General features: G+C 45.6%; 1 protein-coding gene across 1 annotated transcript in view; it reads left to right on the forward strand.

Annotated features, from left to right (window-relative positions):
* MMAB (metabolism of cobalamin associated B) overlaps positions 1 to 24,674 on the forward strand; it is a 45,365-nt gene that overhangs the window by 8,222 nt on the left and 12,469 nt on the right. Inside the window, exons 2-4 of the mRNA XM_082264136.1 lie at positions 18,621 to 18,682; positions 18,768 to 18,861; positions 22,258 to 22,315. Of these exons, the coding sequence (XP_082120262.1) occupies positions 18,621 to 18,682; positions 18,768 to 18,861; positions 22,258 to 22,315 (214 nt within the window). The remainder of the gene's footprint in view (positions 1 to 18,620; positions 18,683 to 18,767; positions 18,862 to 22,257; positions 22,316 to 24,674) is intronic.

Below are 24,674 nucleotides of genomic sequence, written 5' to 3' on the forward strand. Positions count from 1 at the left end.
GAATTGCGTGCGATAAATCTCTGCCTTCGTCGCTGGACGGACAGGCTGCAGGGCTGTCCGGTTCAGGTGCAGACGGACAATGCCACGGCGGTGGCCTACATCAACCACCAAGGGGGCACCAGGAGTGCCCGAGCGGCTCGGGAAGTGGCTGACATGCTGTCTTGGGCCGAGACTCATGTCCCGGCGATAACGGCAGTTCACATTCCGGGGGTGGAGAACTGGCAGGCGGACTATCTGAGTCGCCAGACCCTGGATCAGGGGGAATGGTCTCTCCACCCAGCTGTCTTCCAGATGTTGTGCGTAAAGTGGGGTCTTCCAGATGTGGACCTGTTCGCGTCTCCTCTGAACAACAAGGTGAGAAGGTTCGTGGCAAGGATGCGCGACCCTCGGGCAGACGCGTTGGTGGTCCCGTGGCATCAGTACAGACTGATGTATGCGTTTCCACCGATTCAATTGCTGTCCAGGTTCCTTCGCAGGTTGCACTCGGAACGCAGCACGGTGATTCTTGTGGCGCCGGACTGGCCTCTCCGGTCCTGGTACGCAGACCTCGTGAATCTGGCGGTCGACGCCCCATGGCGTCTACCTCTTCGAAGCGATCTCCTGTCTCAAGGGCCGATATTCCATCCTGCTTTACAGTCGCTGGCTTTGACGGCCTGGCTGTTGAGACCGAGGTCCTGAAGGATAAGGGTCTCTCCCCTGAGGTCATTCACACTTTGATCAACGCGAGGAAGCCTTCCCCAGGGAAGGTCTATTACCGTACTTGGAAGGCCTATTTTGCCTGGTGTGAGTCCAGGGGGTTTTCACCTCGCACGTACTCGGTTTCTCGAGTGTTGTCCTTCCTTCAAACGGGTGTCGAACAGCGTTTGGCGCTGGCTACGATCAAGGGTCAGGTGTCTGCGCTGGCCGTTCTTTTTCAACGTCCTGTGGCTTCTAACTCCTTGGTTGGCACCTTTTGTTCAAGGGGTGCGGCATCTGGTCCCTCCTAGGAGGGAACCTCTGCCTCCTTGGGACTTGAATCTCATTCTATCTGTGTTACAACGTGCTCCCTTTGAACAGATCAGGGAGGTCTATGTTGTCCAAAAAGGTCGCCTTTTTGGTGGCGATCACTTCGGCTCGCAGAGTGTCGGAGCTGGCGGCTTTGTCCTGCAAGTCTCCGTATCTGGTCATTCACTTGGATAAGGTGGTCTTGCGACCTAATCCTTCTTTTCTTCTGAAGCGAGTTTCGGAATTTCATCTCAATGAGGATATTGTCTTGCCTTCGCTTTGCGCGAAGCCTAAACATCCGAAGGAGGTGAGGTTGCACTCTTTGGATGTTGTTCGGGCGATAAGGGTTTACCTTAAATCGACTGAGTCTTTTCGCAAGACGGATTCTTTGTTTGTTCTTCCGGAAGGTCCTCGGAAGGGCATGGCGGCGTCGGCTTCTACCATCGCCAAATGGATCAGACAGACCATTGAACAGGCATATGCTTTGCAGGGAAAAGTTTCCCCTATGCCTGTGAAGGCGCACTCTACTAGATCTCTGAGTACGTCTTGGGCCTGTCGTCATGGGGCTTCTGTGGCCCAGGTGTGTAAGGCGGCGACCTGGTCGACCGTACACACTTTCACAAAATTCTACAGAGTGGATGTTCAGGCATCGGCAGATGCTTCCTTTGGCCGCAAGGTTCTTAGTGCGGCAGTTCCTTAGGGTCCCTTGTTTTGGACCCCTGGCGTTTTGGGATATGTTTTTTATCCCTGGGTTATTTGCTTTTCCTGGGTTGTTGCTCCTGTTGAGCAAGTTTTTTTTTCATGTTGCCCAGTTGGTTTCCTTCCTTTGGTAAGGTTCCTTTCTTTGATGTGGAGACTGCATTGCCTTACGGCGCGGCTGCGTTTCCCACCCCTCATGTTTGCACTGCTTTGGGACGTCCCCATTGTGACGAATATGAAGATGGCGGCGACTGTCGGAGGACGTAAGAGAAAACAGAATTTTTGTAAAATCTTACCTGTAAAATTCCTTTCTCTGAGTCCTCCGACAGTCGCTGCCCCCGCCCCTCTTTTGGGGTTTGGTTGTATACTCTACTGCTATTCCACTGAAACTGAGATATGGATGCAGGAAGTAGGAGGGTATTGACTGAGGGGACCACCCCCTGGGGGTGGGATATGTTGAAAGCTTTAATGTTAACACATTCTGTTGCCTAGCTACTCCTTCGGAGCAAAGTCTAATACCCCATTGTGACGAATATGAAGATGGCGGCGACTGTCGGAGGACTCAGAGAAAGGAATTTTAAAGGTAAGATTTTACAAAAATTCAGTTTTAGCTGCATTTTTGACTAGCGTTTATACACATTTTTTGCCCTTAGCATTATTGGGCGTTTTTACAGTAAAAAACACTCCCTATAATGTAAAAACGCCAAAAGTGGCTAAAAGCTTGTTACAGGGTTTAGCAGCATTTTTTAGCATTTTGCATTTTTACAGCTCAAAAGCCTCTGCTCCTGGACCCACAGGCTGTCATTTTTTTCTACCGCCTCCAAACGCCTCTGAAAGTTTGTGTGCATGGACTCATAGGCTAACACGGAGGGATGTTTAGAGGCAGTAAAAAAAAGAAAAAAACATCCGATGCCCCTAACAGCAGCTGGAAAAATGTCCTGTGTGCATGAGCCCTTAAAGTGTTACTAAACCCAGGAGCCTGCATTCACTACATCTGGTCTCCCACAGTACACAGAACATGGAAATGCAATTGTTTTAGTAAATATAAACTACTAAATACCTTTTCTCATCATCGGTGTATAGCAGTCTTATGATTTCTATCAGTGTCTGGTTAAAACTTTTAGAAGGAGTTTTCATTTTCCTCTGACTGTCCTTTGAGGCTGCAAGTCCCCTGACTTTCTGTCTGGACAGTGCTGATTGGCCCTGTGCTGATCACATGCACCCTCCCAAGGGAAAAAAAAAACTCTCTAGCAATACACACCAAACTGAGCATGTGCAGAGTCTCCCTAAGGCTATGTACTATCAGAAGAGGGATTGGGGACTGTGGAAGAAGGGGGAGGATTAGAGAAGACAGGATCAAACAACCTTTTTACACAATTAACCCCTTAGGTTCCACAGTGAGCAAAACAAGCATGCTTTACTGCATATACAGACTGATTTTACTGTTGTGGCTTTAGTAACACTTTAAAGCGGAGTTACGGGCACAAAAACAATATTTTTTTTTTTTTTTGTGCCCCTCCGCTAGGTAGACCTCACCTGAAAAGGAATTGGATAGTTATTTTTTTTTTTTTTTTGTTTACTCACCTTTTAATTGAAGATCGTAAATACTCACCTCAGAGTACTTCCTCCCTCAGCGCCGCGGCTCACCCCGTCACTTCCTGTCTCGCTATGATTCCTGGGAGCTGAACGTCATCGCTCCCAGGAATCAATGCGACGGCACCGGCCCCGCTCGTCCTTTCCGGGCTAAACAGCTTCTGGGCATTCCCAGAAGCTGTGGAGGAATGCGGTGCCGCACCGGAAGTGACGAGAGGGGCCGGTGCAGGCGCTTGTCTGGGACAAGAAGACGTGGAAGAAGACACAGAAGAGGACCGCGCCGGCTTCAGCTGCCCACAAGAGAGATGGAAACGCTGTGGAAGAAATTTTATAAGTAAGTATTTCTTCTAAAAGGTAAGTGCGAACCGGGACAGATCAGAGGCTAGTCATTTTGGAATGTGCTAGCCCTGACTGTCCCGGGGCTATGCTTATTTAAAATTGACTTCTGTGCCCGGAACTCCGCTTTAAGGTGCACCCACCTACAGGTACACTCCTGCCTCCTCTATGTACAATGCAAGGTTAATAGCCCTACTCCTGCACCCCCAAACATAATGTGTGTTTAACCCTTACAGTGCAGGTGGGCTCCACTGCAAGTGTAGATTTTGTCTAATTAACAGAGTAGGGTTTTAAAGCAATAATAAAGCCTTGTTTTTAAATAACAAACATTTTACTTACCTGCTCTGTGCAGTGGTTTTGCACACAGCAGCCTGGATACTTCTTTTTTTCAAGTCCCATGCTGGAACTCCTAGCTCCTCCCCTCCCCCCTGGTGGGCACCCCCACAGCAAGCAGCTTGCTCTGGGGGCACCCAGACCTTCACTCTGTGTGTCCATTCAAACACGGAGCCATGGCTCAGCCCCGCCCCCTCTGTCTCCTGATTGGCTCACTGGCTGTGATTGACAGCAGTAGGAGCCAATGGCTCCTGCTGCTGCTAAAAGCCAATTAGGTTTGCGAGTCCCTGGAGATGCAAGGCTCTCGTGGACATCGCTGGATCGAGAGGAGGCTCAGGTAAGTATTAAGGGGGCTGCTGCGCAGAAAAGGTTTTTTTTTACCTTTATGCATAGAATGTATAAAGGTAAAAGAAAAAACAAAACTTGTGCCTTTACAACCACTTTAAGTCTAAATTTGAAAAAGGGGTGACCAGGCAGGCTTTTTATTGCAAAAGAGACATACAATAAGGTAAGTCTCTTCTGCAATAAAGAACCTCTACCTGCCTGATTACCTTCATGGTGACATGTGCAACTGAGTGTACGATTGCAGCACATGCCATGATCAAAAAACACTGAGCGAGAGTTATGTCATCCTGTCATGGCCAACCAAGATGGCCAAAGATCCCAGACCTGGAAGAAGACCAGGTGAAAATTTTTGCTCTGGTGAAAGAGTTTACAGACATTGCATCAGTGAAGGGGAGTTAGGAATAGTTTCTCTTACGTCCTCCGACAGTCGCCGCCACCTCTAAGTCATCACTGTTGGGTATTGACTTCCTATCCGCAGGAATAGCTAGGCATATAGACTTAGTCCAAAGACAAAAGGCATTAGCATATACACACCCATGGGGGCTGTCCCATCTGGTCAATACCCCCCCTGCATAACCACTCCCAACTCAGTTTTAATCTGCCTAGCGTCAGGAATAGTCAGGCTTCCCTTGTGCTGGGGCTTCAGTCTCAGCCTTCCTAATCTTTTATTTGATTTTCTTTGAAAATGTCAGTTTTTTCTCTTACTTTACTAGCTGTTTATTTTGTCAGCTTCTAGTGTTAGTCTTCTCTTCAGATGAAGATGGATCATGCGGTGCTGGGATTCGGAATGGCCGCCCTGGTTCTCCAGAGCAAAAGGGTCAGATGGACCCCCAGCCCGCCATTGAGCGTTCAGCTATGGTTCGCCCTGGCATTACGAACGACCCATCCCTGTTTGCTACAGGGATGCAGCCGTGAGGTGACTACCTCACAGGACTCGTCTGCGGTTCTGCAGCGTCATGTCCCTGGCTCAAGGCACTCCCTGTCAGATGAGGACAGAGGCTTTCCGTGCATAGAGGCTCCCCACGCCATCTGGTACAGGTAAGTACTTCTGTGTGGGGCCTCTGTCTGGGGTGGCAGTCTGTGTTGCTGTGTGCCCCCATGTCTGTGCCTGTGTGACTCCCTGTGCGATCCCTGTGGGGATCGCTTGTGCAGATACTGTGTGTGCCCAGGGGTCCCTGTTCCTGTGTCACCTTAGGTGCATTGTTGGGGGTGCAGACGTTTCTGATGGTGCGGCGATCGCAGCGACGAATTTTCACGCGGTCCGCCATCTTTGCTATGGGCTTACATGTGTAGCTCCTCTGGGGCGATCCTGCATGTTATTTTGGCGCCATTCGCTGCCATTTTTTGTGGGCGGTGGAACGATCGGTCCGGCCGCATGTCGGCGGCCATTTTGGCGTAGCCTCCAATGCATCCCTATGGGGAAGCCATTTTCCCAGGGTCTGGCATATGGTTCAGCTTACTCCAGCAGCGCTTCCTTTCCATCAGCAGCAGGACATCGGTAGCAACGCTCTGCGAGCTCTGCAGGTTATCACTCTGTTTCCCTCTGTGCTATCGCTTCTAGCTCAGTTTTCTTTTCCCCTTTGGGGGTCTTTTATCACTGTTGCAGTCGCGGTGGGCTGCGCACACCGCAACGTTTTCTTAAAGGGGACAGTACTCTGTATTGCACTGTAGTTTGTTCTGATAACTTGAGCAATGGATTCTCAGGAAAGCAAGTTTTCCTCCAGCTTTAGTGGGGGGCCCCAGTTCTCCTGTGGCCGCTGCGTCCCGATCTGGCTGCTGTGGTGGCGACTTTAGTGGTAAATATGGAAATGCTGATGTCTGAACGTGCTGCGAGAAAGAGGCCCAGGTTGTCTCTCTCTTCTGATCAGATGGGGATATGGCTGCTGCTGCGAGCGTGCCCTTTTTAGGGTCCCGCTCATCCTTGGACCCCCCCGGGGTCTGAGGGGGAGGCTGAGATGGAGGGGGTTGATACCTCCTCCCCAGGGTCGCCTAAAGAACGGGCGACCATGGATGAGCTGATTGTGTCTGTAAAGGACACCTTACATTTAGAGGATGAGCCCTGTCCTCCGGGCGTTGTGTCCTCATTTGGGACGCACAGGACCCGCAAGTCTGCGCAGGTTTTCCCCTGCCCAGCGGAATTCCATTACACTGTTAATGAAATGTGGCACACGTTGAAACGTCCATTCCTGGTACCTAGTCGGTTCGAATTGCTTTATCTTTTTGCGCCGGCTACAGAATCACGATGGTGTGTGCCTCCACAGGTAGATCACACTGTGGCCGTGTTGAACGAGGCTACCTTGGCTCCTACTGAGGATACCCCGGTTTTCCGGGATCCCACGGACCGGCGGTTGGAGTCTCTAGCTCGCCATTCCTATGCGGTGGCGGATTCTTTGCTCAAACCCGTTTTCGCGTCCGTTCTGGTGGCTCAGGCGATGGCTAATTGGACTAAGATGCTTAGGAGCAATCTCGTGTCTGATGGTGTTCCGCCTGCCCGGCTGGAAATGGTGGATCAGATCCACCAAGGAGTCATGTACTTGTGTGATGCAGCCTTGAATGAGGCCCCCTTGGTGGCTCGCCTCTCTAGTGTCGCGGTGCTTCACCGGCCACTGATATGGCTGAAGAGCTGGTCGGCCGACCAGTCCTCAAGGAAAACTGTTTGCTGATTTTCCCTATGCTGGCTCTCGCCTTTTTTGGTGAGGCGTTGGACACCCTGGTGAAAGGCGTCATGGGGGGCAAGAGCACTATGCTGCCCCAGAACCCGAAGAACAAGTCTTTTCGAGGCAAGCGGGGTTCTGCGCCTAGATCCAATCAGGGGTCTTTTTCGTGCCTTCCGGAACCAATCCGAGGGCAAGCCCTTCAAGGCCCAGGGCAACCAGAAGAAGCCCTGGGCGGGTAAGCAGAAGTCCGGCAATGCCGGCTCGGCGGGTCAATCCGCCTCTGCCTAAAGGGGCGCCCTCACCCATTTCAGGAGTGGGGGGACGTTGGCGCGGTTTCCTCCAACCTTGGCTGCTCCGGATATCGGACAGGTGGGTTCAGGAAATCATTTGATCGGGTTACAAGATCGAACTCCTTTCCCGGCCGGCGGACAGATTCTTTCCCTCCAATCTTCCTCTGCTTCTGGGGCGTCTGCAGGACTTGCATCGAGCGGTGCAGGACCTGCTTGCTCAGGGAGTGATTGTCCCGGGGCCTCATCGGGACGGGTTTCGGGGGTTTTATTCGAATCTGTTCGCTGTGCCCAGCAAGGAGGGCAAAGTGCGTCCTATTCTGGACCTGAAAGCGCTGAACTGCTTTGTGCCTGTTCGGAAGTTTCGAATGGAGTCTCTCCGTTCGGTGGTGGCCTCCTTGAGTCCAGGTGAATTCCTGGCTTCGATAGATCTGAAGGATGCGTACCTGCACATCCCCGCTTTTCGAGGGTCATCAGCGGTACCTTCGGTTTGCTATCACAGAGGACCACTGCCAGTTTGTGGCGTTACCTTTCGGTCTCGCTTCGGCACCAAGGGTGTTTACCAGAGTGTTGGCACCGGTTCTGGGCCTGCTGAGGGCCCAGGGCATTGCGGTCCTGGGTCACCTGGACGATCTGCTTCTGAGATCACGTGCCAGCCAGGGCCTTTTGCGCAATCTGCCCATCACGGTACAGACGCTCCAGGAGTTCGGATGGACCATCACGTTCACGTTCGAAAATCGGCGTTGTCTCCATCGCTTCGCCTTCCCTACCTGGGAATGGTTCTGGACTCTGCTCAGGCAAAGGTGTTCTTGCCGGAGGACAAACTCCGGACTTTGCTGGACAAGCTCAGGTCCCTCAGGGACAACCCGTCCTCGTCACTCAGGACCTGTATGCGGGGCCTGGGGTTGATGGTTTCGGCCTTCGAGGCGATACCCTTTGCTCAGTTCCACGCGCGGGCTCTCCAGACGGAGTTCCTGGCCAGGTGGGACAGACTGCCTCAGTCCTTGGGTCTGGATGTCTCCTTGAGTCATCAGATCAGATTGGCTCTTCTGTGGTGGCTCCAGTACCCGTCGGTGGCGGAAGGCAAGTCCTTCCGTCCGTTGGTGTGGACGGTGGTTACCATGGACGCCAGCCTATCGGGCTGGGGTGGAGCCCTGGGCAATCTGTCTGCCCAGGGCACTTGGTCGGAGGAGAAATTCTCCCTCCCGATAAATGCGCTGGAAGTTACGAGCGATCGAACTCTGTCTCTTCCAGTGGTCGGACCGTCTCCGGGGCCTGCCTGTCCGCGTACAGATGGACAATGCTACCGCGGTGGCTTACATCAACCACCAGGGGGGCACCAGGAGTGCTCGAGCGGCCCGGGCGGTGACCGACATTCTGTCTTATGGGACTTGAACTTAGTTCTGTCTGTGTTACAGCGTGCTCCCATTCAAAAACATCAGGGAGATATCGTTGCCTCTGCTGTCGAAAAAGGTTGCTTTTCTGGTGGCGATCAGTTCGGCTCGCAGGGTGTCGGAGCTGGCGGCGTTGTCTTGCCGCTCCCCTTACTTGATGATTCACAAAGATAAGGTGGTTTTGTGACCACCCCCATCCTTCCTTCCCAAGGTGATCTCTGAGTTCCACCTTAATGAGGACGTTGTCCTGCTTTCGCTTTGTACGAAGCCTAAGCATCCTAAGGAGATTGCCTTGCATTCCTTGGATGTTGTAAGGGCGATCAGGGTTTACCTGTTGCATACGGAATCCTTTCGGAAGACGGATTCCCTATTTGTCCTTCCTGAGAGATCTCGGAAGGGCATGGCTGCGTCTGCAGCAACTATTGCCTAATGGATCTGACAGACCATTGAGCAGGCGTATGCCTTGAAGGAACGGGTTCCGCCCTTCCCTGTTACAGCGCACTCTACCAGGTTTTTGAGTGCGTCCTGGGCCTATTGGCATCGGGCCTCGATGGCCCTGGTGTGCAAGGCTGCGACTTGGTCGTCGGTGCACACTTTTTCCAAATTCTACAATGTAGATGTTCTGGCATCGGCTGATGCTCTTTTGGCCGCTCAGTTCTCAGTGCGGCAGTGCCATGATGGACCCTCGAATTTTTTTCTGGGTCCCTGGCTGTTGGCATTTGCTTTCCTGGGCTGTTGCTTCTGTTGAGCAGTGTTTTTTTCTGTTGCCCAGTTGGTTCTCTTACAGTGCATGTAAGGTTCCTTTCTCTGATGTGGGTACTGCGTTGCCTTTTCTACGGTTGCGTCTCCCACCCCTCATGTCTATACTGCTTTGGGACATCCCAACAGTGATGACTTAGAGGTGGCGGCGACTGTCGGAGGACGTAAGAGAAAACTGAATTTTTGTAAAATCTTACCTGTAAAATTCCTTTCTCTGAGTCCTCCGACAGTTGCCGCCCCCGCCCCTCTTTTGGGGTTCTTATTACCTACTGCTATGCTACCAAACTGTGTTGGGAGTGGTGATGCAGGGGGGGTATTGACCAGATGGGACAGCCCCCCATGGGTATGTATATGCTAATTATGCTAATGCCTTTTTGTCTTTGGACTAAGTCTATATGGCTAGCTATTCCTGCGGATAGGAAGTCAATACCCAACAGTGATGACTTAGAGGTGGCAGCGACTGTCGGAGGACTCAGAGAAAGGAATTTTACAGGTAAGATTTTACAAAAATTCAGTTTTTACTATAAAGTGCAACTAAACCCTCCTATCCTTTGTGGTTTAAGAGTAGCTCCAGCCTCCCGCCAAAAAATTAAGTCATCGGCTACAAATACTGTAGCTGCTGACTTTTAAAATAAGAACATTTATAAATAAGAACATTCTTCAATCGGCTTTGAGTCCAGGCACGGACATCCTAACTAATGGAAACTGGCAGTGAAGCCTTGTGGCTTTACAGCTTATTTCCCACTATGCATGCATGAGCTGCGCTGTGCTTTGTGAATGGTCCCATGCTCTTCTGGGACCTGTGATGTGTCCCAGAAGGCTGTGAGGAAATGGGGGGTAAGCTTTTGCTCGGATTGCCGCTCTGATTTGACTTGCAGTGGGAGTGGGTAGCTGTCAGAGCTAGGAACCCGCCCCCCAAACCCCCCTCCCCCCCCCCCCCCCCCAAACCAAAAAAAAAAACAAGTGCCAATTGTTTAAGAGAAGGGGGGGAGGATGCAAACAAGTGGAACTTCCCTTTTTGGGTGAAGTGCCTCTTTCAAGAAGCTTGCATTTTAAAGCGGAGTTCCGCCTCCCCTTCCAAAAATGAAAAGTCAGCAGCTACACATACTGTACACATACTGTAGCTGCTGACCTTTAATATTAGGACACTTACCTGTCCTGGAGTCCAGCTAAGTCAGCACAGCAGCCGATGTTTCCATCGGCTGTCGGATGCTGCCGCCGCCATTGCCAGTGGGGGAACCCGGCAGTGAACCCTTACGGCTTCACGGGCAGGTCCTTACTGTGCATGTGCGAAGTGGGACTACGCATTTGGATTGGCTCGGCGATGGGGGGAGGAGGAGGGGGCCAAACTTCTGAGGGACAGCGCTGCGGCGCCGTCTCCCGGAAGTGGGGAAGGGTACCTGTCAAAAACACCCCCCTCCTGAAAGGTGCCAAATGTGGCACCGGAGGGGGAGGAAGCAAATGAGCGGAAGTTCCGCTTTAAAGTGGAACATTGGTCAGAAGTCCTGCTAGATCACTTCAAATCTTCACCTGCTAGATGTACATCAAATAAGATACTGTTTTAAATCCAGTAAAACACTGTTTGACCCTGCTGTGCACATGTTCAGTTTCTCTCCATTTTTAGGCACTGTCAAGTTTGTAGAGGCTGATCTGCTGACAGTGGAATTAAACCCTCCTATCCTTTACAGCCAAGGAAGCTGCTTCTGTTTGATATACACCAGCCATTTGATGGTTTGACAGTTTCATTCCAGAAATTTAACTTTTTTTTTAAACTGTTAAATCAATGGGTTTAGTTCCACTTTATGATTTACTGCTGTTTGGGGGCTCTGGGCTTCAGCAAAATGGCAGCCTCCAGCAAGAAACAAGTTGTTATGGGTAAAATTACGCTTTAATGTGGAATGTATGTTTGTGCTAAAGAACAGTATCTTTTATCAAGTTGTTATGGGTAAAGTTCCGCTAACGTTTGTTTGATGTGCAGTTGCCATGATGCTGCACATGTGATCAGTTATTCTTGCCTTCTATTGGCAGGACGGTGGGGGAAGCTGTCCCCACTGGGGCAAGATAGTGATTATTGCTGGGAAAAATGTGGGGAAAAAAAGGACATCAATTTTATTTGGGTACAGTGTCGCACGACCACACAATTGTCAGTTCAAATAACGCAGTGCTGAATCGCAAAAAAGGGCCTGCTCATTAGGGGGAAAACCTTCTGATCCAGAAGTGGTTAAGCCTACACAAACTTTTAAGATATCTGGTGATGCTTTAATCCGGTAAAATATACAACTAAAAAATAGGACGAAGAGTAAAGGCCCGTACACACGTACCGATTGTCGGCCGTAAATATTCGGCCGATGACCGATCGGCCGATTGTAGGCTTGTTAGAATGATGCTGCCGACAGCGCACTTTCGGCCGAAAATAATCTGATGTGCATGCTTTAAAATTTTTGTGGGCCAACACCAGAACGGCCGATTGTTCGCCAGTCAGTACAGAATTCGGCCGAAAATCAGCAGATTTGCAAGACTGGGCATGCTCAGGAAAAAAAAAACACACGGAAAGTTAACCATCACATGACATCACTTCTGCAGTCGGCTGCTGTTGGCCAACAAAATTCTTGTGCAGTCTTTTGCAGTTTTCAACAGACACGACAGCCCTGGACAAAAGACGGCCGATCGGTACGTGTGTACGGGGCTTATCTCATTAGAAGGGAGAGAAAAAAAAATCTCCTCTGAGATGCACAAAAATGTATCAATTACAAAAAAAAAATATATAAAATTAAAAATGAACAAAAAAAATATATAATTTTTACATTTTTATTTTTTTGTCATTTATACATTTTTGTGTGTCTCAGTGGAGATTTTCTCTCCCTTCTAATGAGTCACTCTTGTCCCTATTTTTTTAGCTGTATATTTTAACCTGCTTAAAGTATCAGATATCTTAAAAGCTTGTGTATACTTAATACTGTATATTGTAAAGGATGGCCGTGAGATGAAGTCAACACTCCAGGTACTTATTTATTTATTTATTTTTAATAAGGGCTATCCAAGATCGGCACAGATGCTGAGCATTTTTAGCTTGTTTTATTATAATGAATTAGATGTCCCCCATATCCTTTGGTTCAAACATGATAACATATTCCAACATAATAACGACTCCAAACACACCTCCAAGATGACCACTGCCTTGCTAAAGAAGCTGATGGTAAAGGCGATGGACTGGCCAAGCATGTCTCCAGACCTAAACCTATTGAGCATCTGTGGGGCTTCCTCAAATGGTAGGTGGAGGAGCGCAAGGTCTCTAACATCCACCAACTCCGTGATGTCATGGGGGAGTGGAAGAGGACTCCAGTGGCAACCTGTGAAGCTCTGGTGAACTCCATGCCCAAGAGGGTTAAGGCAGTGCTGGAAAATAACGGTGGCCACACAAAATATTGACACTTTGGGCCCAATTTGGACATTTTAACTTAGGGGTGTACTCACTTTTAATGCCAGTGGTTTAGACATGAATGGCTGTGTTGAGTTATTTTGAGAGGACAGCACATTTACACTGTTATACAAGCTGTTCACTCACTACTTTACATTGTAGCAAAGTGTCATTTCTTCAGTGTTGTCACATGAAAAGATATAATAAAATATTTACAAAAATGTGAGGGGTATACTCACATTTGTGAGATACTGTATACTTGCAACTTGCCTGGGTCATATGTAAGTTTCCTTTATAAACTGGGGTGCTACATCCTATATTCAAGATATATGAGCCGTTCTATCCTATTTACTGGTATGTTTTTCTCTTAGTGGCACCTTGTACCTTGAATTCTCCTCTCTCTCTGCAATTTGTGTTCCCTGGGGTGCTCCACATGTGAATTGGTTGCTGTTATCAACAATACATAGTTAGGTTGAAAAAGGACAAATCCATCTAGCGCAACCAATATAAAAAAAAAAAAGACAACCATACACTCCCCATATACACAATCCTATACCCGCAGTTGATCCAGAGGAAGGCAAAAAACCCCAGCAAAGTATGATCCAAATTGCTACAGCAGGGGAAAAAATTAATTCTTGATCTCCCGAGCTGCAATCGGATATTCCCTGGATCAACTTTACCTATAAATATTAGTACCTACTTATATTATATACACCTAGAAAAGAATCCAGGCCTGTTTTAAAGCAGTCTACTGAGCTGGCCAGAACCACCTCTGGAGAGTGTCTGTTCCACGTTTTCACAGGTCGGTGAAAAAACCTTTCCGTATTTGGAGACAAAATCTCTTTTCCTCTAGATATAAAGAGTGCCCTCTTGTCCTCTGTGATGACCTTAAAGGGAATAACTCAACACCAAGTTCACTATATGGACCCCTTATGTATTTATACATGTTGATAATATCCCCCTTATCTCCTCTTCTCAAGAGAGAATAAATTCAGTTCCTCTAATCTTTTCTCATAGCTCATAGCTGAGCTCCTCCATGCCTCTTATCAGTTTGGTTGCCCTTCTCTGCACTTTCTCCAGTTCCCCGATATCCTTTTTGAGAACTGGTGCCCAAAACTGAACTGCATATTCCAGATGAGGTCTTACTAATGATTTATACAGGGGCAAAATTATATTCCTCTTTCTGCAGTCCATGCCTCTGTTAGGACAAGAAAAGACTTTGCTTGCTTTAGAAACCGCAGCTTGGCATTGCATGCTATTAATAAGCTTATGATCTACCAGAACACCCAGATCCTTCTCCGCTATGGATTCCCCCAGTTCTACTCCACCTAGTATGTATGATGCATGCATATTCTTAGCCCCCCAGTACATAACTTTATGTTTATCAACATTAAACCTCATTTGCCACATAGTTGCCCAATGAAACAGTGCACTGAGGTCAGATTGTAAGTTGGAGACCTCCTGTAAGGAAGTTATTCCACTGCAAAGCTTGGTGTCATCTGCAAAGACTGAAATGGTACTTTTAATCCCAGACCCTATATAATTTATAAAGATATTAAAAAGTAAGGGTCCCAACACTGAACCTTGGGGTACACCACTGATAACCTTAGACCATTCAGAGTAAGAATCATTAATCACTACTCTCTGAATTCTATCTTGTATTCTATCTATACTGGGAGGTCTATAACAAACTCCAATGATAATCTTTGTATTATGCACACCCATGTACCTTTTCCACCCATACTGCTTCAGACTCATCACACTCTCCATCAACTAGGTCCTCTTTCACACTTACTTTGAGATCACTTCTCACATAAAGACAAACACCACCACCACTCCGTTTTACCATGTCTTTCCGACAAGTTGTTGAGCTACTTTGTATATGTTACTCATTATTTTTCAGTATTTTGGTTCACAATAGTGTATCTATATATCCTATACCGGTAATACTTTGTTATTATGCTGTTTCTTGTAGAACCTAACCTCTTTGTAGTACACTCTGAAGGAAACAATAAACATTGAAACGTGTCGGGGGTTAGACTTCCACTTATGTGGTTCTTTGGAGTAAACTTGTATCCATACATATGACTGATTTGTATGCATTATACCATCATGAGGGATCATAATGTTCTTAATTTTTGTATCTGTTTTTAATCATGATGTATAATTTTTTTTTTTACTCCATATGGTTGTTGTATGCTCTTGGTGTCAATAAAATCCCATCTATTATTTCATGAACCTGTATTAACTTCAGCGATGTGGCATCGTTAGGAAGGGAGCAGGTACTTATTGTCCGATATATGTTTACTGTCACAGTTGCTTATGCTCTCAACTGAACTGTTAAACCATCGAATGGCTGGTGTCATAACTGATCACATGTGCAGCACCATGGCAACTGCAGATCAAGCAGAGGCTATAAAGGAGAAGAGGGTTTAGTTAATCTTTAAAGTTGAAGTAAAGGCTACATATAGGTCTGCCTAAACACAGCCCCCCCCCCCCTACCCTCCTACCTATGCTGTATAATGATAATAAAGGAAATCTGTGTAAATACCTTTATTGTCCCTACCGATGTGATCCTTGTACATTTGCAGCCAAATTCAGAAAGAAAATACTAATATGGAGCAGGATGTATAAGAAGGAAACCCTTTCATCAAATAATTTGTATGATTTTCTGCAGATTGGGCAGGTCTGCATGAATACATATTTTGTTTTCTCTGTGTCCTCTCATTCTTCGTCAGAGTAAATAAAGTCTACAGTGCTGGAGATGAAACACATTGGTGGTTCAATCACCTGCCTCATTCCGCACCTTGTTTGTGCTTGTCCATTGGACAGGTGCCCAATGTAATACAGTGCTTTGCGAAAGTATTCGGCCCCCTTGAACTTTGCAACCTTTTGCCCCATTTCAGGCTTCAAACATGAAGATATAAAACTGTAATTTTTTGTGAAGAATCAACACCAAGTGGGACACAATTATAAAGTGGAATGAAATTTATTGGATATTTCAAACTTTAGCAAATAAAAAACTGAAAAATTGGGTGTACAAAATTATTCAACCCCTTTACTTTCAGTGCAGCAAACTCTCTCCAGAAGTTCAGTGAGGATCTCTGAATTATCCAATGTTGACCTAAATGACTAATGATGATAAATAGAATCCACCTGTGTGTAATCAAGTCTCCGTATAAATGCACCTGCACTGTGATAGCCTCAGAGGTCCGTTTAAAGCGCAGAGAGCATCATGAAGAACAAGGAACACACCAGGCAGGTCCGAGATACTGTTGTGGAGAAGTTTAAAGCTGGATTTGGATACAAAAAGATTTCCCAAGCTTTAAACATTCCAAGGAGCACTGTGCACGCGATAATATTTGTAAATGAAGAAGAAAGTGGCACTTCCAGACCCAGGAACTTGGAAACTTGAGTTTATTTCTTCAAATCATAGGTACAACATCAGAAAAGACAGACTGGACAGCAGACGCGTTTCACACCTTGTGCTTATTCATTGCTGAATGTAAGCAATGAATAAGCACAAGGTGTGAAACGCGTCTGCTGTCCAGTCTGTCTTGTGGTTTTGTCTGATGTTGTACCTATGATTTGAAGAAATAAACTCAAGTTTCCAAGTTCCTGGGTCTGGAAGTGCCACTTTCTTCTTCATTTACATGGATTTCTCAGGTCACGGACCTTGGTGAGCACCCATTCCTACAGGACTGCCACAGCTGCTCGGGATCCATCTGGCTCAGCTGATTTGTTTTCAGAGCGGTGATTTGTTTCATTTTGGTTTCCCACGCGATAATATTGAAATGGAAGGAGTATCAGACCACTGCAAATCTACGAAGATCTGGCTGTCCCTCTAAACTTTCAGCTCATACAAGGAGAAGACTGATCAGAGATGCAGCCAAGAGGCCCATGATCACTCTGGATGAACTGCAGAGATCTACAGCTGAGGTGGGAGACTCTGTCCATAGGACAACAATCAGTCGTATACTGCACAAATCTGGCCTTTATGGAAAAGTGGCAAGAAGAAAGCCATTTCTTAAAGATATCCATAAAAAGTGTAGTTTAAAGTTTGCCACAAGCCACCTGGGAGACACACCAAACATGTGGAAGAAGGTGCTCTGGTCAGATGAAACCAAAATTGACCTTTTTGGCAACAATGCAAAACGTTATGTTTGGCGTAAAAGCAACACAGCTCATCACCCTGAACACACCATCCCCACTGTCAAACATGGTGGTGGCAGCATCATGGTTTGGGCCTGCTTTTCTTCAGCAGTGACAGGGAAGATGGTTAAAATTGATGGGAAGATGGATGGAGCCAAATACAGGACCATTCTGGAAGAAAACCTGATGGAGTCTGCAAAAGACCTGAGACTGGGATGGAGATTTGTCTTCCAACAAGACAATGATCCAAAACATAAAGCAAAATATACAATGGAATGGTTCACAAATAAACATATCCAGGTGTAAGAATGGCCAAGTCAAAGTCCAGACCTGAATCCAATCGAGAATCTGTGGAAAGAACTGAAAACTGCTGTTCGCAAACGCTCTCCATCCAACCTCACTGAGCTCGAGCTGTTTTGCAAGGAGGAATGGGCAAAAATTTCAGTCTCTCGATGTGCAAAACTGATAGAGACATACCCCAAGCGACTTACAGCTGTAATCGCAGCAAAAGGTGGCGCTACAAAATATTAACTTAAGGGGGCTGAATAATTTTGCACGCCCAATTTTTCAGTTTTTTATTTGTTAAAGTTTGAAATATCCAATAAATTTCATTCCACTTCATGATTGTGTCCCACTTGTTGATTCTTCACAAAAAAATTACAGTTTTATATCTTTATGTTTTGAAGCCTGAAATGTGGCAAAAGGTCGCAAAGTTCAAGGGGGCCGAATACTTTCGCAAGGCACTGTACATGCCTGCACACATCCTCTTTCACACCATAGTACCCCACAAGTTGGACCAGGCTAGCACCTATCCTGAATTGCTCAAGGAGTCATTGAATATACTGTATGTCTACAGTGGCATAGGTAACAACACAATAGCTGCCTTCTGTGGCTGGAGATCTATGTAAGTGCAATGGCTTGTTTTCCCTTTTCAAGAGGAGCTCCTAGGATTGTTGCAGCCTTTGCACATGATTACAGCTTTATAAACTCATCTTGGATGTGTTGTGGGTGTTTAGGTTTGGGAACTAGATTCAGTAGAGTATATAGGGAATATTTTAATCCACACGGATAATCAAAACCACATTTGTTTGTCTATAGAATTATTTACAGCAGCAGGGTTGCTTTATTGCCCCCCATTCCACTATCCTATCAGACTGTTTAGCATTCAGGAGCAAGAAAAATATTCACAGGAGAGAATTAATAGGAGTGCCTGAGACGAGTTCTATCTCAACTGGTGCTGTTGCCCATAGCAACCACTCAGCTTATATCTCATTTATTCCACACATTTTGAAAAATAAAAATGTAAAAGATTGGCTGCACTCCAGTTGAGACAAAGCTGAGACCAAGTTTGTCTTGACACTTGTTCCTAATGCTATAACAATAATTCTGGGTTTGGAGGGCATGTGATTCCCTTTCCTTCTGTCATAGCCTGGTAAATGGTCCAGTACTGTCAAATGAAGGGGGAAGGAGAGTTCTCAGCTATGAGTAAGCTCTAGCTAGAGCAGCTTGGGCTTCTTTGCTTCCTTCCTTTTTGTTGGCTGAACCAAACCAGAGGAAAGGTGATTGTGTGATACTGGAGATGGACATTGAAGCATGATCCTTGCAGTGTGTATAATTTACTTGGAGGTAGTTTCACATTCATGACATTGTTTTTGTGTCACAGCTCCCAAACAGAAGCTACAGCAAAGAAGCTCCCAAGAATTTACACGAAAACCGGAGATAAAGGTACTGCTATTAAAGGCATAGAACAGGAACGGTTTCTCCTTTAAATGAAGGCACAGATGGTATAATATACTGTATTCTTCTCTAGGTTTCTCTAGCACTTACACAGGAGAAAGAAGAACTAAGGATGACTTGGTGTTTGAAGCACTGGGAGCTACGGATGAACTGAACTCTGCTATCGGGTATGTTGTGCTAACCTTTTATCTTTGTTTTTATATATATATATATATATATATATATAACCTCTTCATGTGTGAATAAAAATAAAAAATACATACTGGAATTTTAACAGTATAACATGAACCTGTCATGAGAGAAAACTAGACGCTGTGAATGCTGACTTTATTCTAAAAATGTGATCGGCTTAGATTCTGTACCGTTTCTCTGTCTTCAATACTTAAAATCATGTTGAAAAATTATGCAGATCTGAAGAGTAACAGAAAAGCCAGAATTCCTTTAAAGTGTCCCCTTTTTTTGGGTCAGTCAGAAAAGTACCATTTTTAAAAGGACAGTCAGCAATATTAGTTATCCTAGTTGGATACTCACCCGACCCCCCCCATAATAGTTTTGTGTTCCATATTTGGGAGTAGTACATGTAGCGGTTAGGGCCAGATAGCCTAACACAGCTGTATGCAAGTGCCAAAACATGGCTTTGAAGGCTGGTTCACATTAGAAAGCTGTTCGATGGGCGTTCTGTGCGCATTTCGCACACCATGTTCGATTGAACCTTGCGATCTGTATGTGGGTGCCAATGTATTTTAATTGCCCCCAAACGCAGTGCATTTGCTTGCACCAAAAATCGCATGGTACCTCAGTACCATACAATTTGCTGCAGTGCATTTTAAAAGTAGTGCATGCACTACTTTTGCTGTGTTCTGGTGCGATTTGCAGTTCATTCAAATGAATAGGCTGCAAAACCGCACTGCACAGGAGCACGTGGGAACACAACACGCGTTTAATGTGTGAACCAAGCCTAAGTGTATACCTTTTAAATGCTGTGTGATTACAGGTGCTTCTTGGCTAACAGCAACAGGTGCATAAACAATTGATATTTATAACTACACCCACTATGTTCAAAGAAAATCTTTCCTGAGAGAGATATGGAAGACACCACTGATAACTTCTCATTCAACAAATGTGAGTTATTTGGCTTTAATACTGGTCATCTGGCTTCAATACATTTTATCTTCATACTTTTCCAAGTACGTAGGCCAGAGTGCCAATTTTCTCTGACTCTCCTAATCGACATACTTGTTCCAGGTTAGTAAGATCATTAAAGCCAAAGGATCCGAATAGCAGTCGGGCAAGTAGCAATGTCTGTATAAGGTCAGCAATGGCAGAAATGTTCATTCGAAATGAGGAATAAGCATTGTTTTTTGGGATTTATATTGAAAGTGATTATAGTTTTAAAGCTAAACTCCAGACACACCTCCTATTGCACAGATACATACATGTAAAATAGCTGTTTTGCCTGCTAAAGGATTTGCATTTGCACAGCCAGGAGGATGACACTAGTTTCTCTGTACACTGCTCCTGCTGATTGAACAGTGAAGGAGTATCAGGAAACTGATGAAGCCGCCCCCTCTGCTCTTTATGCTTTCTTCTTCGCTCAGTTTGCTTCTTTGTAAAATATTTTCATAAAGCATACCTGATTGACTCTTAGTACTGTCCTAATCGCTCCCTGTCTGAGTGTTGTTGTACAGGAGATTAAAAGAGGATGATATTAAGGCCCCCTTTAGGCACTTACTAGTTTTAAATAAATAATACATTTAGAGCTCATTTGCACCAGCCCGGTCTGCTGTGGTGCCTTTAATACATAATTTGAATGGGCTGCATAATGCACTACAATGGAGCAAAATGTATGAATGCAGCATTTTTGGCAGCACACCACGCACACAGTAACGCATTGCCATGCAGATGCAATGGGGGTTTTCATAATTATTGACACCAATGCATATAATATGCATTACTATCTGTTGCGTCTGTATGTGCGTGCTACCACAGAGTAATGGTGTGCAAGAGCTACTACTTAACTTACCTTAGAACGAGCCCCCGCCGTGCCGCTGACTCACCTCTATGACGGGTGACATGTTCAGTCGCCCGTCTTCTGGGATCGCGGCATCCGGCCATCTGATTGGCCGGAGCCGCGGTGACGTCACTCCCGCGCACGCGCGCGGGAGCCGACAGTCACGGCATGGGACTCTGAAGGAACGGCACGATCGGCCGTTCCATCAGAGCGCATGCGCCAGTGACGTCACTGGCGGCATGTAAGGTAAATATCTCCTAAACGGTACATGTTCAGGAGATATTTACAGTACCTATAGGTAAGCCTTATCATAGGCTTACCTATAGGTACAAGTTGTAGAGGAGGGTTTACTTCCTCTTTAAATCTTTTTCTTGGTTGCCTTTTATAACTATACTCACACTCCCAAAAAATCCAGTGTTGCTTTGCAAGATCACCTGTACTCTGCATCCTGCACCAGCATCCTCTTTTCTTGCATCATCTGGGAGCCGGCTATCTCTTCCTGGTTCTTGCAGCCAGCTCCCTGATGATGTGTATGTGTCAATCGTGTCATTATGATTCAACGCAAGGACCAGGAAAAGACAGCCAGCCCCTTGATGAGGCACCAGGATGTATGCAAGGTAGAGTACCTTGAGGCCTCTTGGGATACATTATGTGGTGTCCCGGGAGGCTGCATGTAACTTAGGACATCATTCTCACCTAAAAGCAAGGGGCAGGCTCCCAAAAAATGTAAACATAAATAAATATGCAGTTGTACTAAAGGGAGGGGGGGTTAGGAGTGAAATCGTGGAAAGTGGGTGAGGAAAGTTACTTTTAATGAAGATATATTGTATTTTTCTATTGTGTGAGATCGAAGTGCTTTTCATTTTCTTTAAGCCCTCCTCAAAAAAAAAAGCTACATAATTTAAAAGTTACATAAGTTATGTGTTCCAAACCTTGCACTAATAAGGCACAAATTGCCAGAAATGGTTCTTTGCAAGTGGAGATAAACAATTCTGTGAATTTAGCCTGTAGTTAAGCTATACAAAAGCGGTTCTGGATGCCCAGTTAGCCTTTTAGGGCATAAAAGACTAAAGCTGGCCATAAACTAATGAATCTGATTATACAATCTCTATACAGTCTTCCCAAGGCTGCATTCACACCTGAGTGTAGCAGAATTGCACATTTCTGCCCATATTTCAGAAACGTGGGGGAAAACGTGCAACATGCTTGCAGTACTATTTTTTCTTAATGTCCCCCCTAAACGCGGATAACAGTTGCACAAGAAAATGTAGAAAATGTCTATCACCAAACATGCTTGGCTTAGTGCCAAAAACACACCAAAAATGCATGATGCGTAACACAATGTGAACATAGCTTTAGCTTTACCTAAACTATATAGGATAAGAATAAACCTAAACCATGAATTCAATATAATAATAATATTAATAATAATAATAATTTATTTAAGCTCAAGATTACTGAATGCTTTAATCATATTTCTCTATAGAAGCTTCAAGTGGTAAAGGTTGTGGTGCTGGTCATTCTGTTCTCATAAGTTTCATCTGCTTTCCAGACTGGCCAGAGAATTCTGTCTGGATGCTAATCTCCAGTTTGTGTCTGAACTTGAGAAGGTAATGACTCATTGTTGCGCATTTACTCTCTTAGAAATAGATTTCTTTCTTTTTTTTCATTATCCATTGAAATCTTTAGCTGTAAGGGTTTTTGTGTTTATATTTTAACTGTATATGGAGATCTGTTTGCCACCTAAATTATATGTAAACCTAATCATCATACCTCACATAAGATTTAACATGGTAATGTAACTTCAAAAGCTATTTAAAGTGGAGTTCCGGCCACAGAATCTTTTTTTTTTTTTATGTCCCCCAAACAGTGACCCTTCGACCTCTATACATCCGCTAATCCTGTTTCATGCAGTTGCGTAATAATATGTTCGCAAGCATGAAATCTTACTTTATAAAAATTATTGTGAGCGCCGCCATCTTTGTCCTGGATCGCCTAGTCCGTTGTGGGGAAATGCCTGCCCTGCTTCCTGGTTGTAGTGGGTGGAGGCCGGTGAATCCAGCGCGAAATCTCGCGCATGCCCAGTACTATGCGATCGGCATAGTGTTTGTTTCCATAGAGACGGCAGTGTCCGCACTGTGCTCCGCCTAACATCGCGTCATTTCCGGTTTGGAAATCACGCTATGAGAGGAGCGGCCGGCCGCCTTCGTCACCGCCCATTGCATCTTGGGAGCCACGAGTAAGAGCTCCCAGGACGCATTGCGGGACAGGAAGTGACAGCGCAGGCCGCGCGGCCGAGGAAGGAAGAAGTGGATGGTAAGGTGAGTATATTATGCTCTCTAATAAGGTAAGTAAAAAAAAAAAAGGCCGGGAATATCCAATTATTGCTCAGGTAAGGAGATAAGGAAGCAGATGCCATAAAATCTACAGGCATGATTTTGTGGCCGGAACTCCGCTTTAATCATTATAAACCTGCAGCTTTTAGCAAAATAATACCCGTTGATCCTGTCATGTAGGTCCTTGTTCGGGCACTTCCTGTTTTAGGTGACAGTGCTCTGTCCTTTACTCCTAATTGTCCTCCTTCACTGTTCCCATCATACGGGCTACCATGTTGGCATCCAAAGGTGACAAGAAGTGGCCATTTCAACACAAATTGCATCGTCAACTGTTGTCAACATCATGAAACCTACCATGTAATGTTTTACAACCCTCGAAAACTGGTATTAAAAAACCGACAGTTGTTTACGATACATAGTGCTTTAGGAAAGGAATAATAGAGTATACGTACACCATGGGCAGTTTCAAAAATGGTGGTTCAGCGGTTGTCCTCAACCTTAAAACTGTTTTAAAATGACACCTGGTTATGGTAGGTACCACCAAGAGGATTTTAGGGATATTTGAAATACTGGATGTTATCCAGCGCAGCTAATATCCAGTGTTCTGAAACAATTCAATTCTTAGACTATAATCCAGGATCAATATAAGCTCATTTGTCAATGGGCAGCTTGCTTTTGGATGTATTCTGTTTGCATTTAAAATCAGTTTGAGATGCTTCTAATATCACGTGCATTTGACCTGCAGTTAAACCAAATGCAGGTCAAAAGGAGGTTAATAGCCCCAGGCTGCCCATGTGGGGGAGGAATCGGGCCCCCAGTATAAACATGGGTGGAGGGATTCAATAAAGCTGCTGGCGTTAATCCCTCTTCTTAATATATTTCACCAACTTCCTGAAGTATTTGCAACACTTTTGGTTTTGACACCGGCTTGTGCACCAAATTCAGGTAGTTCTAAAATGCGCCACTTTTACATTGTATTGCATCAAATGTGCCAACTGTAAAAGTGGAACTAATTAGGAACAACTTTCATGTGGCGTACAGAGAGAAAAACTGGCTCAGACAGATTTTGCGAAAGTGTCTCGCGTGCATTCTAAAAGTGGCGCAGCATGAGCCAAATTCAAGTACAAGTTCTAGACAGGTATATAAATTTGGTGCCGCCTTTACCACTTTTAGAATGTATGAGAGATACTTTCTCAAAGTCTTTATGAATTCCAGGGGATGTTTTTTTTTAAAAAAATTACAGTCCCTTATATCTCCCACTAGTGGTCTCCTTTACCTGCAAGGAGGTCTGGGGCCTGGTCATGCTTTCTGGCATTGGTACCTGGGTCAGAACACTGGCTGAAAAGAATTCCAAATTTTTTTTTACAAACCCTGTTAAGATCTGTGTGTTTGAAAGCAGCAGGAGGAAGCTCCATAGAAGTCTATGGGGTTGTAATGTACATGCTTTGTCAGGATGCAAAACAAACATTGGGGGCCTAGTTGTAGGTATGTATGCATTTGTGGAGGGGGAGGGTGGGTTACTTTAGGTCTGTGTAAAGGGGGTAAATGCAGTAAGTGTACTTTGTCTTAAAGTGTACTTATCCTTTAATCACATTTTAGCACATGTAAGGATTTTTAATTATAATAATATTTT

The sequence above is a fragment of the Pelophylax lessonae genome (assembly GCF_965119305.1).
Source record: "Pelophylax lessonae genome assembly, chromosome: 1".
Taxonomy (NCBI): Eukaryota; Metazoa; Chordata; class Amphibia; order Anura; family Ranidae; genus Pelophylax; species Pelophylax lessonae.